Source organism: Vidua macroura, chromosome 13 (assembly GCF_024509145.1).
Source record: "Vidua macroura isolate BioBank_ID:100142 chromosome 13, ASM2450914v1, whole genome shotgun sequence".
Lineage (NCBI taxonomy): Eukaryota > Metazoa > Chordata > Aves > Passeriformes > Viduidae > Vidua > Vidua macroura.
In genome coordinates this window covers 15,228,274-15,242,609 of record NC_071583.1, presented here as the reverse complement: position 1 = coordinate 15,242,609, position 14,336 = coordinate 15,228,274, and the positions used below count along the sequence as shown (strand labels likewise).

The following is a 14,336-nucleotide window of genomic DNA, read 5'->3' as shown; positions in this document are numbered from 1 at the left end:
CTTTGGCTCCCTGGAGGGTGAACAAGAGAAAAAGTAAGGTTAACCCCTTTCCTTCAGTCAGCTTGGTGGCTTGGACTGTGCTGTGACCCAGGGAAAAGGATGGCTGGGAAGAGCCACTTGGCCCAGTGTCTTGGCTCTTCCCCCTTGGCTCAATGGCACTGGCAGCAGAAAGCCACAGCTGCACCTGCTGCCCACCCTTTTCCAAGAGTAAAGCAGGGAAGGTGATGGCTGGAGAGAGAAGACAAAGGTCTTGTAGCAGCCAAAACTTGTCACTAGAAGAGCAGATACACTGGGACTGTTAGTCCTTAGAACAGGAGGTTGGGAAGCCAGGAAAACTGCTGCCAGGCTGGACTGCCTTAACACACTGCCTGTCCTCCCAGTCAGACAGCAAATGCTGCAGGGTGAGGAGCTGTGGGTGGATTTCACAGTTGGCTAAAACACAGGAACAACTGCACAAGGAATGTAACACAACATGACAGGCCAGCGAGTGGGTGAGCAGGCTGAAAAAACAGTCCCCCCTGGAGGATCAGCCTGGCTCAGCCCCCACACAGGGGATGTGCTAACAATGAATGAAAACCACCCTGAGGAATCCATGGATCTGTGCAACTCCAAATCAGTTTGCAGTTTTCAGTGCACGTGTAGTGAACCTCTGGTGCCCAAAAACATTTGAAGAATGTGACACAAGTCCACATTGTCTAGGAAGAAAAAGCAATTAACTTTTTTTTTTTTTTTTCAATCAGGCAAAAAGTCTCTAAAACAGTCCCTAGATCTGTGTCTTACCTCCCCAGCAGAGACAGGAGCTGTGCAGGCAGGTGACAGCAGCCCATGCCACCAGACACTGCCACAGTTCTCAGGCCATTTATCTGCTTGCCTTTGCTGTAGATTTAAACTGCTGCCTTGGTTTACAGCTTTATCAGTGTATTTGAGGTCTCTCCTCAGCCCTCAATAAAACTTTGCTGTGTGAACCAAGTGACTGCAGGAAGCTCAGATGAAATTTCGTACTCACTGCGCTAATAAAACCTCTGCCTAAATCTGCCAGCAGGGCAGTGGCAGTGTAACATGAGCTAAGGTACATCAGATAAACATTTCACCAAGCCTAAGCCCCTGTGCTGTAGAAACACCTGCAACAGCCTTGAAACCTAGGCAAAGCAGAGCTCATGTTCTGGTGCTGCTTCTTTTTGACCACACTACTGAAAGGCAGTAAAGGGGGACACAGCAACACCCGTCCAGCTCTACTTTTTATCATCACTGTGAACATCCACGTCCCCAGTTAACACCTTGCCCCATCAGAGCATTTGGCAGGGCTTTGATTTCCCACTCCCCCAGTTCTGTGCTCTTGGCTTTCAGAGCAATGGCTCACCTTTGCCAAACGAGATGATTTGGTATTTGGTTACATGCCCTTTGCCTGTTTTCTTTTTTAAGTCAAAGCAGAGAAAGGAGCCAAACTGGAACTTGATACTGAGTCCTCTTAATTGCAAAGGGGAGAAGTAATCTGCAGCAAGTGTGACGTACAGCAGCAGCAAGCATGAGATGTATAAGCTGATGTACAGCAGTTGTTAAGCATTGAGATGCTTTTGAGCTCTTTGTCTTCCTGCAGGATGCCAAACACTTCATCACAAGAGTTTTGAAGTTTTCAAATATCAGAGACCTCTGAGTAATGGGAATAGTTTCAAGTGGGCCACAGCTGCTGGTTCCCCCTCCTGGGCTCTGTATACGTAATGTCCCCAAAAAGGATCTCCAACCTCACTTCACCAATAGAACTTAAATAATTTCACAAAGCCAGAGAAAGAGGATGGAGACCCACCCGGAGGCAGAGTCAGCACAAACTCCCCTCCACAGCTTCCCCTTCGGGGCTGGGACAACTGCACAAAGAGGAAAGCTGTGAACACAGGTGTCACAGGGTGAGCAAATGCAATAGGTGGTCACTGATGTCCAGGCAGTGCCCTGCAGAACCACCACGTGTGCAGGGAGCACACAACAAACCTGACACCGACCTGCTGTGGAAGCTCACAAAATTCCTGTCTCTTGCTACACAATGATGCCTGGATTAAGGTTACGTTCCTCTGTGCTGCATTTTGTCACGCAGCCGCTATTTTGGTCAGAAAGTCATCAAGCCCTTATTTGGGAAGCTGGCCCACTGAAGGGCAGCATGAAGGGCAGCGAGATGAAAAGGCTGCTTCTGAAGGCAGGCCTGGGGGAGCTGCCTGGAGCCACAGGAAGCCCACATCTCGCCCTCTGCTTCTTGTTAACATTCCAACATCCTCTTCTCAGCCTGACCCTTGCCTCTTTCTTCCCTCAGACTGCATCTTGTGGGTGAGCTACTCTCACAACACATGCACTCTGGGGAAGACATTAAGGGGGTTGAAATGAAATCTCCTTTCTTACCTTTTTCTTATGGAAAAGTTGTAGTGCTAGAGATTTAAAATGCAGAACTTATACTGGGTAGAAAATCTGCAGACACACAGGTAAAGGTGTAAACTGACAAACACCAAGTGCTCTGTTCAGAGGTTTTTTCCTTTTGTTCTTTTAACACACATCTACACCAGACTGATCACACTGACCCTCACTGGACCAGCCACTCCCATCTCCTTCAATACCAGCAACAACTCCACCGTGTGCCTTAATCATTTGCAAGCAGTGGAGTGAACCTTGCCAATGAATTCTGTTATGCTGCTGCTTAATATTAAATCTGGTTTTTACTGATACCTTTGCTGGTGATCCTTTAAGTTCCTCAAACACTTGTTTGTAACAGGCTGACAAACACCAACCTCCACAAAAGCCCAAGAGATGCACACAGCTGAGGGCTACAGACATCCCCGACTTTACAATCCCCTTGACTTGCGAGTTTCAAATTAGTAAATCTCTTTATATTGCTTTGTTTAGGGGTGGGTGGGTTTTCCTAATCAGTCAAAAAGAATTAAAAAGTTGGAACTGGGAGAAGATTTTTGAATTTAAGCCAGAAAGAGTTCAAACTAATGCACATAATTTTGATAATTGGCTAAACTATTAAAAAAATAAACTACATGAATTAGATGCTCTAGTTAAAATTGTTTTTCATCCTGCAAGTGTTTTTCTGCTGTACTGCAGTCAGGTCCGTGTGAACTTCCAGCCCTGGTGCTCTGATTTACCCCACCGGGAGGACAAGCGCAGGAACTGCAGTTTCAGAGCTGCTGGCTGCATTCCAACAGGCGCCTCATGCCAGAAGCGGCAAGCACGGCCTGAGTCAGCTTTGAGGGGGCTCTGGAGAGTGAAGCCCTCTCCTGATGTACAAAACAGGAGCAAAACCCGGGCTCAGCTCCTCCTGGGATTTCGCACGTTATTCCCCTCATCTCCTCAAGCCAGCACGTTTCATCAGACAGTACTTTTGTTACTGGAGTGAAAGGCATTCCCTAAAATCAGTCACTATAAAAAATGTGCATTTTCTATATTCCTAAACTCTTACATATTCCCATGGGTAGCTCCATTAATGCTTCAATATCTACAGATATTTCAGGATACAAACCACACCAACTCCAGCACAAACTCCTGTGGTTTCCAACACCACACCACAGCCAGCACTCCCTCCCCCTCCTATTTCCCTGGATTCCAAAGCTGTAGAGAACCACACAGGAAAGCAGCAGACATGTAACAGCCCTTGGAAATTTCACCTTGCTGTAACAACACCAGGAATTATCACTAAAGTCATGGTACCTGAGAAAGAAAATGTCACCCCAGTTTTCAACAGCACAAGGAGGATCCAGGGAACCACAAGCCAGTCAGGCTCCCCTGGATCACAACTCACAGGCTTGAGGCACAGCTGGCAGCTAAAACACAACCCAAACAAGGCCTCTGGAGGGCTCTCCTCAAATTCAGGAGGTGAAGGCTTTGTTACATACAATTTTATTTTTAAAAAATGCTGTAACACACATGCCAGTAAGAAAACTGGGTCTTGTTAAAGCACATCAGTCCTTTTTCTGCAGAGCAGCCTGCTGAGCTGCCTGCTTGGCATTGTTGGCCTGCATCTTCTTCAGCCCCTTCTTGTTGTGCTTCTTTGCAAATCTCATGTTCCTCAGAAACTTGGGATCAACCTATAAAAATAAAGGAAAAACAAGCCATGTTGCAGAAGAGACATCTATAAAAACATTTATAGCTCCATATTGTTCCAATTACTCCCAAATGTAGGCTGTGACTAGTTCAGACTTATTTTCTGATTTTTCAACAAGATCATTTTAGTCATCTTCAACCAGGCTTTAACAGCTGTTTTCCTTAAACACTACAAACAAACAAAAAATCCCAAACCCTAGCAATAAACATAAAGGACAGGCAAAGCTGCAGGAGAGGCAGGACTGAACCCTCACTGAGCTTTACAGAAGACAAATTTTTACATCACTTCCAAAAAGCTTTGCAGACTGTGAAATCTACAAAGCAAATAAAATCACAACCCTCCCCTAACACAAAATGTACTGTTTTCACTTTCCAGTGTGGAAAAGGATCCTATTGTACCATTTGGAAAATGTCAGAAAAAGCATACTGCCACTTTCATGTGTTTTGCCCAGAAATGCTACTTCCTCTTATTTTTTTTTAATTTCCTGTAAGTGAAATTATCTGGATTATTGTAGACAGTAAAACAATAGTGAAGGAGAGAGCAGAGGAGAGGAGGAGACACAGCAGGACCCAAAAGGCAAAGGAACCATTTAACTGGCAAGTGTTTGTTTTACTGGAAACAGCACTTGGTGACAGCCACCAGAATGGGACAGGGACAAAACTGGCCACTGACTAAAATGCAGTTTTACAGACATACAAGGGCAGATTTCATGTGGGTGAGAGATATCCCAGCTGCATGTCAGGTAAGTAAAAGATCTGAACCCCACAGTGGTTCTGAGCCCCTGGAACACAGGCCTCTGTCTGCAAAAAATGTGTCAGTCAAAGTAATACAAATTCTGGATTTTTTTCACAGTTAAGCCTCAGTGACCCAAGAGCCTGGGAATCTCAGCAGAAATACTCACCCCTTTGAGAGATTCGTATCTATGGGTTTTGGGCTTCTTGATGCCATTTCTGTGCCACTTACGGGCTATGTGGAAAACGAGACAATTACTTAAATGACAGTTTCTGCTATTACTTAGCAGCCACATTAGTTTCTTTTCTAAGTGTACCTGACTATCAAAATGATGTGGAATAGACAATTTTCAGACCCTTCCTATCCAAACTACATTTGAATTAAGAACACATCTCTAAGCTCATCCCTTTGCATGGGTTTCCAATCCAAAGATTTCAGGCAGCTCATTAACTAATGACACCCTGACAGCACCAGCACAGAGTAAAAGGCCTCACTCGTTAATAAACCTTGTGGTCAGTGTCACAGGGCACTGTCACTCTCTGTGCAGGACCAAGCAGAACCTACTGGTGGCCTCTGCTAAGTCACAGCACTGATGAGAAGACCCCAAACATGAAGTGAATCATCACTGTGGCCATCTCTGGACTGCACAGGACCCCAGGGACGGAGCTTTTCAGGAACATCACAGAATGACAGGATGGTCTGGGTTGGAAATAACTTTAAAGACCGTCCTGTTCCACCCCCTGCCAAGGGCAAGGACATCTCTCAGCAGACCAGGCTGCTCCAAGCCATGTCCAACATGGCCTTGGACACTTCCAGGGATGGAGCAGCCACAGCTTCTCTGGGCAACCTGTGTCATCCTCACAGGGAAGCATTTCTTCCTAATAGCCAACCTAAGCCTACTCTCTGTCAGTGTGAAGCCATTCCCCTGTGTCCTGTCACTGCCTGCTCTTGTAAAATGTCCCTCTGCCTGCTTAGCTGGTGACGACCACCATGGAATCTCTCAGGTTGGAAAAGCCCTCCGAGATCTTTGAGTCCTCCACCACCACCCAGCCAACCAGACCATGGCACGTTCAGCCTTTCCTTGAACAGCTCCAGGCAGAGTGACACCACCACCTCTCCAGGCAGCCCATTCCAATGTCTGAGCACCCTCCTTGTGAAGAAATTCTTCCTAATGTCCAACCCAAACCTCTCCTGGCACAGCTTGAGTCTGCATCCTGCCATCCTATTGCTGGTTACCTGGGAGAAGAGGCCGACCCCCAGCTTTCCAACGTAAAAGCTCCTATTTTTCTACCGACGTATTAATTCTACGTTGAGCCCGACCAGGTCCCGACTCTTATCACTCTCCTTCGAACCCCCCATTCGATCTCAGTGCAGCACCCCCTTATCTCGCTACCAAGCCCCGGGCAGGCCGTGCTGCCATCCCCGCGCCGGCCCCAGCCCGGTTAAAGCCGCCTGGATCCCCGCCCCGCTCACACTGGTTGTGCGTGGTGTGGTTCTTGGACTTGGCCATGGTCGCACCTGCGGGAGAAACACACACGGCTCAGCCGGGCCGGGCTGCCGAGGGGCGCCCGGCTGCCGCACAGAGCCCGCCCGGCCGGCCCCGAGCCCCGCCTATGGCCCCGCTGCGACAGCCCCGGCCCGGCCCGGCCCGCGGATGGTGCCGGATGGGCGCGGATGGTGCCGGATGGGCGCGGATGGTGCCGGGGCCGCTCTCACCGGAGCCGCGCTCGCCGCCGCCGCCGGACCGGAAGAGAAGGAGCACCGCGAGGGCTGCCGGGAATCAGGGCCGGGCCGGAACCCCGTGTCTTGTAGTTCCGCCCGGCAGGATCCCCGTTGCCTTCCCAACCGCTGCTCTTTACCCGCACCGCCCTGGCTCCCGCGGCCGCCGCTCCGGCTCCATGAGCGACCTGAGGCCGCTCCCGCCCCGGGAAGGCCCCGCCGCGGCAGGACCGCAACACCCTGCGACGTGGCGGACCCAGTCCCTCCGGTACGCGGTTCCCCCAGCAACGCGGTTCCCAGCAACACGGTCCCCCCACTAACGAGCCCCCCGACCATGGCCTCTGCCGGCCGGGGGAGGGAGCCGGGAGCCGAGGCCGCCCTGCGCGGGGCCCTGCCCGACCCCCGCGGGAGCCTGAGGCCGAGGGCCTTCCCGTCGGAATCCGGGCTCGGTTTGTCTGCGCGTTCCACCGCAGTATAGTCACGCACAGGCAACGCTCCTCAGGGGGGTTCGTTCAGCGCCGTTCATCTTTATTTGTATGAAGCAGCAGAGGCTCGAACAGCCCTGTTTGCTTTCAGACAGAAAGCTGTGCCACCTCGGTGACCCCCAAAACCACCCCATGCCCAGCAAAGACGTGGCACAGTGCAGGGGTTTACACTGAGAGGTTGAAGTTCCACTCCTGAAAAGACACGGACTGAGAGTTTGGTATTTCAGTCTGTGAAAGGCACTGAGATGGTGCCTGCGATGGGAAAATCTCCTCATGGAAAGGGTGGGCATTGCAATGCTTTGCCCAGCGCGGTGGTGGAGCCACCGTGCCTGGAGGTGTCCAAGGAAACAGTGGACTTGTCACGGATCGAGCATCTCCCATGGGGAAGTGGCACAGGAAAAAGGGGAACTGAAGGCCAAGCTTGCCCGAGCCCCTGGGGTTGTAGCTCTTGAGCAACTGCAGCATTTCTGGCCAAGGCTGCCGTGATTTCAAATGGGAACCTCTGAAAAATGAGCTGAAAAGGCCCAGGCTCTTCTGCACTCTGGGAACAGACTGCCACCTTTTCATGGCATTGCCTTTATTTTACAATGAGAGGCACAAGTGAATTGCTTAAAGTAACCCAGACTGAAAAAAACAGCCCAGAGACCAAACGCCCCATGGCCAGTACAGAGACATGTCCAGTACTGGACCTTTTCTCAGTGGCTGATTGCTTGCAGAGCAATTGCTCCTCTGCCTCAAGTTCAGAGAGCTATAAACAAGCTCCAAGCTCCTCCTGTTACAAAACCAGGGGAAAATAGGCTGTCCTTGGTAGTTGGGTAACGCTGATGAGAGTGAAATGAAAGCAGGCAGGAAAAAGAAAGCGAATGCAATTCAATTTCAGTATTTCTCTTATTCTGAGCAAGACCTAAGATGCAAAGTGTATTTGGCTTCATTTCCCAGCCCCACCCCCATTCTGGGCAGCTGTTGTGCAAAACCAGATGAAAATAGCAATATTCTTTTACTGGCATTTTGCAGTAAATTTTGGAATATGAAGGTCTGCTCAAAATCCTCCTTGATATGCAAACATCTGACTTTTTAAACTGTTGCTTTTTAAAATTCCTTCCACTGTAGAGAGCTCCAGTCTTAAAACATTTGTACATCACTGTGGCCAGCTAATAGCAGCCAACAGTAGAGAGAAACCCTGACTTTGCTGATAACACAGAGAGCCAAGCTCAGTGGAAGACAGAACTGAATCCCAGAGGTGTGTTTGCCTCCATTGCATTGCAAAAGGCAGAAAGGCTGCCAGCCCCCTGAGCTTGGCCATTAGATTATGAAAACTCTTGATCTTTTTAACTAATTTCTGAACCTTCCTCCATAGGAAGAAACAGAAGGGTTTATTTTAGGGTTTTTCTATCCACCTTTTCCAGGTTTTTTCAGGGTCTTGCTGCAATTATTGCTGTTGGATCTCCCTGGGAGTGTTTCCCAGCTGCTGCTCAGATGAGCAGTCAGACAGGTGGGGATTAGAGAAGCTGTGCTTAATGCCCAGGTGGTTACAAGAACCATAAGCCAAATTAATAAAATAAAACTGTGGAAGAACATTCAGTTCATGGGGCTCAGTGTAACATATTCAGGGCAGTTTATAAATCACTGCAAACCAATGCAGAGAACGAGGTGAAAAGGATGATCCAAGGCAGGACCAGGACCTGTGTACACCACTGGGTGATCAAGCCCCCTTGAATTTCTCCCGTGCCCTGATGAGCTGCTGTGCCTCTAATTATGATGTTAGTGAGAGCAATTGGCCAGTTCAAAACCTTTAGTCATGCTTCTAGTGATTACAGACTTAATTAGTGCATGTTAGCCCAAGTGTCCTCTATTAAAGGAGCTGTGCTCGTTAAATAGGATGGTAATTACTCCAGCTGCAAAACAATTATGAAAAAATCATAACATAAAAATCCCACAGTGCCTTTGACAACTGTATCTTGGTCACTGTCCTTGCAGCACACTCTCATGCTGTTTGGTCTCTGTCCTGTCACGGTGTCCATGCTGACACACATTTCAGCAGGCTTCCCTCGCTTGCCTCCTCCCTCCCTGCGAGGTGGCTTTGACTTGGGGTGAAGAGTTACTGGGGCTGCCCCCATTCAGGAATGCCAGGGACTGCCCATTGTCCAGCAGGGTGCCAGTGCCACTGTGAGTTTGCTGGGCCCAAGTTGGGCAGCTCCCTGGGGGCTCCCCTGGCAGGGGAGACCCTGCTGGAGCAGTTCTGTGTCAGGAATGAGAGACGCATTTGACTTTTTCGGTCTTCAGCTTCTTTTGTTGTTATCTTATCAAAACTTCAGCACACTGCCTGCACCAGACTCTGTGTGCAGGAAAAACAGCACAAAAATGGCTAACAACCTCGTGTTGCAAGGCCTTTTAAGTCTAATCAAAAACTAAACTACCCAATTAAGTAGTGACACCTAGATTATTTCCCTTTCTAACCCAATAACTGACCCCCTAAGACCCACAATGAGGATTTTTCTACCCAATTACAAGATACCACCCAAACCCAAGAAGAAGGAAGAAGAAAGAAGAAAGGAACTCGAGACAACACCCTATATCCTCCATCTTGAACCCATCTATAACATACTAAAAATCCTTAAACCTAAATTTCTCACCCATGTGACACACTACACTACTCTCTACAATCTCTACAATTTATTTCACACTTTTGTGGTTTCTTAGTTTACCTTGAGGCTTTGGAAGTTTTCTCCATGAATGAGGGTCAAAGTCAGTGTTTTCCTGGGAGTCAGAGCACCCCAGGGCAGACAGGGGGATATTCCCCTTGCTCTGGGTTCCCACATGCCAGAGCTGAGCCAGGCTGAGTTTTACAGGGGCTTGAACAGAGGCTGGGTCTGGTCATTTCCCAAAACATGAAGAACTTTCCTCCCCATTTCCCCAGGAAGAAGACAAGGAAAGGCCATGTTCAGGTAGGTTGCTGGACACAGTGTGACAGCACAGCTCCCCAGCAAACACAAAACCAGTGGTAAGCACTTCCAGGTGTTGGTCAGGAGTCCAGCTGGCTTTGCTTGGCACAGACCCTACAAACTGCTCCCTCGTGGGGAGGTACTGAGCAGTGGGGAGAGTGCTGCGATGCTTCTGGCTGTTCCTGATGGCTCACACGAAGATTCCCACCCTGGGCTGCCCCCAGGGCAGCTCGGGCACTTCACCCAACCCCACTCATTCCCACTCGCTCTGCAGACACCACCGAGTGCAGGGCTGTGCCTTGTCAGGCGGAGCACCCTGTGGGATCCTTCTCACCCTCCTTCACCCCAGCAAGCAGAGCCAGGCTGGGCTGTCTGGCAGCTCCCCAAGAGGTCCGTGCCCTGGCAGGTGCCCGTGGCTTTGGGGCGATTTGTTTCCCAGCCTGGGAACAGGGCAAACAGGGCTCGGCTGTGCTGTGAAGCCGAGCGATGCTGGAAGGGAGTGAGGCCGATGGACAAATGGCCGATACAACTCCAGAGAAGGCAGGAATAACGGGACACGGAGGCACTAGAGGGAGCCTGAGCATAACAGATCCCGCTCTGGCTCCAAGTGGGAAAATTAGTCCCACTCACGGGAAGGGGCATCACCAGCGAGTAGCAGCAAGTTTCACACGGCATCTTGACCTGGCATCCTACCTGGCTGTGTCGTTTTTTTTCCCCTGACAGCTGTTATAATTTCCTTGAAGGCATAAAGAAATAATTTAATTGATGGAAAGTGCCAGTCTACCAGCAGAGAGACAGCTGGCTCTGAGCACTTGGGATAGGAGGTGAGAAAAATCACTGGCAACTGGTGGCAATTGTCAGATGGGAGGGTTCAGGAGAAAAGGAATTCTTGCAAGGCAATGGAGAGCAGAAGTGCTGATCCACAGCTGCAGATATCCCTGTGGGAAGGGGAGGTGTCACAGCACAGCCTTGCCAAGTGTTCCTGGACTGATGGCAGGGATAAGGGAACAGTAGCTGAGGTTTGTGTCTCCCACTGGTGCATTCCAGTTAGCACCAATTAGGAGAGCTGAGGCACCAGAAGAGGCTGGACACCTGCATTCTTTTATTTTAATTTTGGATGTATCTGTTCCCAATACATCTGAAAAGTGCATCTTCTTTTACAATGTTTGCAAGGGGCCAAAATTTGCTTTCTACAGGATACTCAGGTTCAGCTCAGTAGAAATCAGAGGAGATGAGTGAGCAGGGACCAGAAACAAATCCTCCATCACCCCTGGCTGCTGTTGGAGGCTTTCATTCTCCCCTCAGATCAGCCCAGACCCTCCATACATATTGCACAAGCGTGTTCCTGTAAGCAGCTTCCTAGCATGAAGGCAGGAAGAAAAATCAGGCAGCAGCCTGCAATGCAGCCCTGACCTTTCTCTCCAGGACTGCCACCTCCTCCCACTCCCCCTGGAGCTGGCACTACTAACAACTGGTTTCCTCTTGTTATTTTTCCACCTCCACTCCTCCCTCCAGAGGGGAGGCCGTGCTGGTGGCCCACGTACCGGTGACTCACAGGCTGGGACCTGCGAGGAGCCAGCTAAGCCCAGCCAAACTTAGAAACATCTCATTTTCCATTGCCTACACCCTGGATGCTGCTTCTGGCTCGGTTCATCGCTGGAGACCTTCTCCAGCTACCTGTGGGGTTTGGGAGGACCAGCAGGAGTTGGGCTGAGATGGAGCAACCCTTGATGTAGATAGTTCCATCTTGGTCAGTGTTTATCCAGCTTGCTTATAGCTGAAACCCACTAAATGTTCTGGACATCAAGAGGGCTTTTCATGCTTGGGAAACATGTAAATAAGGACATATATACAGGACTGCATGGTTGTTCCATTTTTCTGGAAGTGTTTGAATGATTTGAGGGGAGCTTAGGGGTTTAAAAGCTGATTCTCCATCTGTGTCAATCAGCCTGGTCCATCTGGCTGGATGTCCCCAGATCAACAGATGACAACTGCAATCACATAGCTGAGCCTGGGGCACCTGCAAGGTGGGGAACGATGGCCTGCAAAGGTGGAAGTGCTGCCGTGGCTGGGAGCTGGGAACGGGAAGTAGCTGGGTGATGAGCAGGCTGGCAGCAGCGGCGCAGGCAGAGCGGGGAGGAGCAGCTCCTGGGCAGCTGCGTGGCGAGGAGCAGGACCTGCAGCTCCGTGCGGGGCTGCGAGCGGGGACAGCGCCAGGAAGGGAGCAGCCATGTGCGCGCAGCCCACGCCTGGTGCTTTAACGGGATTTTCCAGAACATTTTTTGCCCCAGTAACGGAAAAGGAAGCTCGCCTGCCGCTTCCGAAGGCTGGGGTGAACGTGTGCAGGCGACGTGACACCTGCTCAGCCCGCACTTGCCGAGAGCCCGGCTGTTCCCAGGGAAGGAGCGGACCCGCAGGCACAGCGTGCACCGAGCAGCTGATCGCTGCGGGGAGGAGGCACACGGAGGCGGCTGGGAGAAACGGAGAGGGCTGACCTAAATAGATGCTCAGCTAATTTATTCATTTCTCTGCTTTATTATTTAACACAACTTCGAAACAGCTCAGGACTTCTGGTTCCTCTCGGCTCTGCTGCTGACGTTGGGGATGGGGTTATTTTTTACCTGATTTTGCTGTCTTGCTCAGCACCCCTCTCTCCCGGCAGGCAGGCCAGGCACACTATGGGAAAACTCCTAAAGAACCACTTTCTAGCCCGCAGCACAGAAAGGACTTTAAGTTATTTTGAGCTTTTGATTCACCTCCTGCTTAAGAAGCTGTTCGAATTTTGGCCTGCTTTATGCATTGCTAATAGGGAGATTTATCTCCAACTTAGCTGGCCGAGGAGAGGATTGGTGGGTTCATACAGCACGAGGCAGCCTTCAGCCTCCACTGACATCTTCCTCCAGGCAGGCTGCCAAAGGCAGCCCCAGGCTCTGCAGCGCAGGGGCTTTCAAGGATAAACCTGGAGCCTGTCTCACTTCCAGCCAGCCTCCTCTCTCCTCAAATCCTAGCAATCCCCTGAAACACTGACCAGGAGGAATTTATTACTAGAAGGACATGGAGCCCCAGCTGCTGGGAGAGCTGTTCAGGTTGCAGTTCACTCCATGGGCTGCACGTGTCCTCTGCGAGCCCATGTCACGTTTTAGCACTGCTGAGCTTGAACAGCCACAAGCTGGGGGAAGAAAACCTGATGCCTGTGCAGGTTGTCTGAACCCCTGCACCATTTCTGCACAGGCACGAGGGACACGGGCAGAGCTGCTCCATATGAAGCTTCCTGGGATTCAAATCATACAGCACCCAACTTGTGCCAAGCAGGGCCCTTTAATTTTTCATTACAGTTTGTCACTTGATGTATGAATTTAGGCCAGTGTTGTATACAGTTACGCAGCCCCTCTGTTATGATTTTTAAACTGGATTATTCATCGACCTGCTTGATTCCTTTCAGATTTCTAAGCAGTAAAACGAGCCCTGATGCTGTTTAGCTCAGCAGCAGGGGCATCTCAGCTCACCCGCCTTCACACTGCTGGAGAGTTTGGTTATGTTGCTGGGAGTGGGATAGTGCAAAATAGCAGAAATGAAGCAGTTAAGGAGGCTGCAAGTTAAAGTCTTCCAAACCAGCAGGCACCGAAGGGGAACAGTTGGGCGTGGGGCTGGGAAAGTAGGTGCTGCTTCCCTGGCACAGTCAGCTCCTTCTCCTGCCTTCACTGGTTAAACTGGGGCAGTGTGAATCCTGGGCAGGGTCCTGTGCTGGCAACCCACAGGGTGTGCATCCTGGCCCGTGTCAGGCTTTGATCTGAAGTGCTTTGTGGTAGTTGTTTTTAATATAAAGTGAGACTTTGGTCCGAGAGCCTTTCAAGGCCAAAAAGAATGAACGTGGAAAGGACAGAGGCAGCCCAAGTGATTTGAAGTTTCTCTTTCCCTCCCTATACCCTGGACTGGATTTTGGTGGATGATGCCCCAGATTGCCTAATGAGGGCAGAAGGGCCCTACATCCCACACCCTCTAGGGCCTGGGGTTTTGTTCCCTGTCACCTTAATTGCACAGGGCTGATTAGGATGGAGTTAAGGGTAGCTGAGTGTCATGCTGGGATTTAGGATCCTTCACATGGGCACAGCTTCTGCCCTGCAAGAGGAGGAAAGATCCCTTAATGAAACAGAGTGGGTGGCAGGCTTGAGGTGAGGGCGCAGGTGTGGCTGCCAGCTCGCCTTTATCTGCACGGAGAGGATTATTGGGAAGCCATGTTGACAAATGCTGTGGCTCAAAAGGAAAATGAACTTCCTCACAGAGATGGTTTGTTTGTGCAAAGTGGAGAGAGAATAAAGAAGCTGCCAAAAATGCTGACATTAAACCCGCTGCTTACCTGCAGCTCATTGGATA

General features: G+C 50.2%; 1 protein-coding gene across 1 annotated transcript; it reads right to left on the bottom strand.

The window, feature by feature from the left end:
- Window positions 1-3,847: 3,847 nt before the first annotated feature.
- RPL29 (ribosomal protein L29) lies at window positions 3,848-6,640 on the bottom strand. The gene is made up of 4 exons (XM_053989508.1): window positions 6,533-6,640; window positions 6,290-6,334; window positions 4,986-5,050; window positions 3,848-4,067 (listed from the first exon to the last, which is right to left on the bottom strand). Exons 2-4 carry the CDS (start codon window positions 6,324-6,326, stop codon window positions 3,942-3,944), a joined length of 228 nt encoding a protein of 75 aa, XP_053845483.1. The 5' UTR covers window positions 6,327-6,334; window positions 6,533-6,640; the 3' UTR covers window positions 3,848-3,941.
- Between the last annotated feature and the right edge of the window lie 7,696 nt (window positions 6,641-14,336).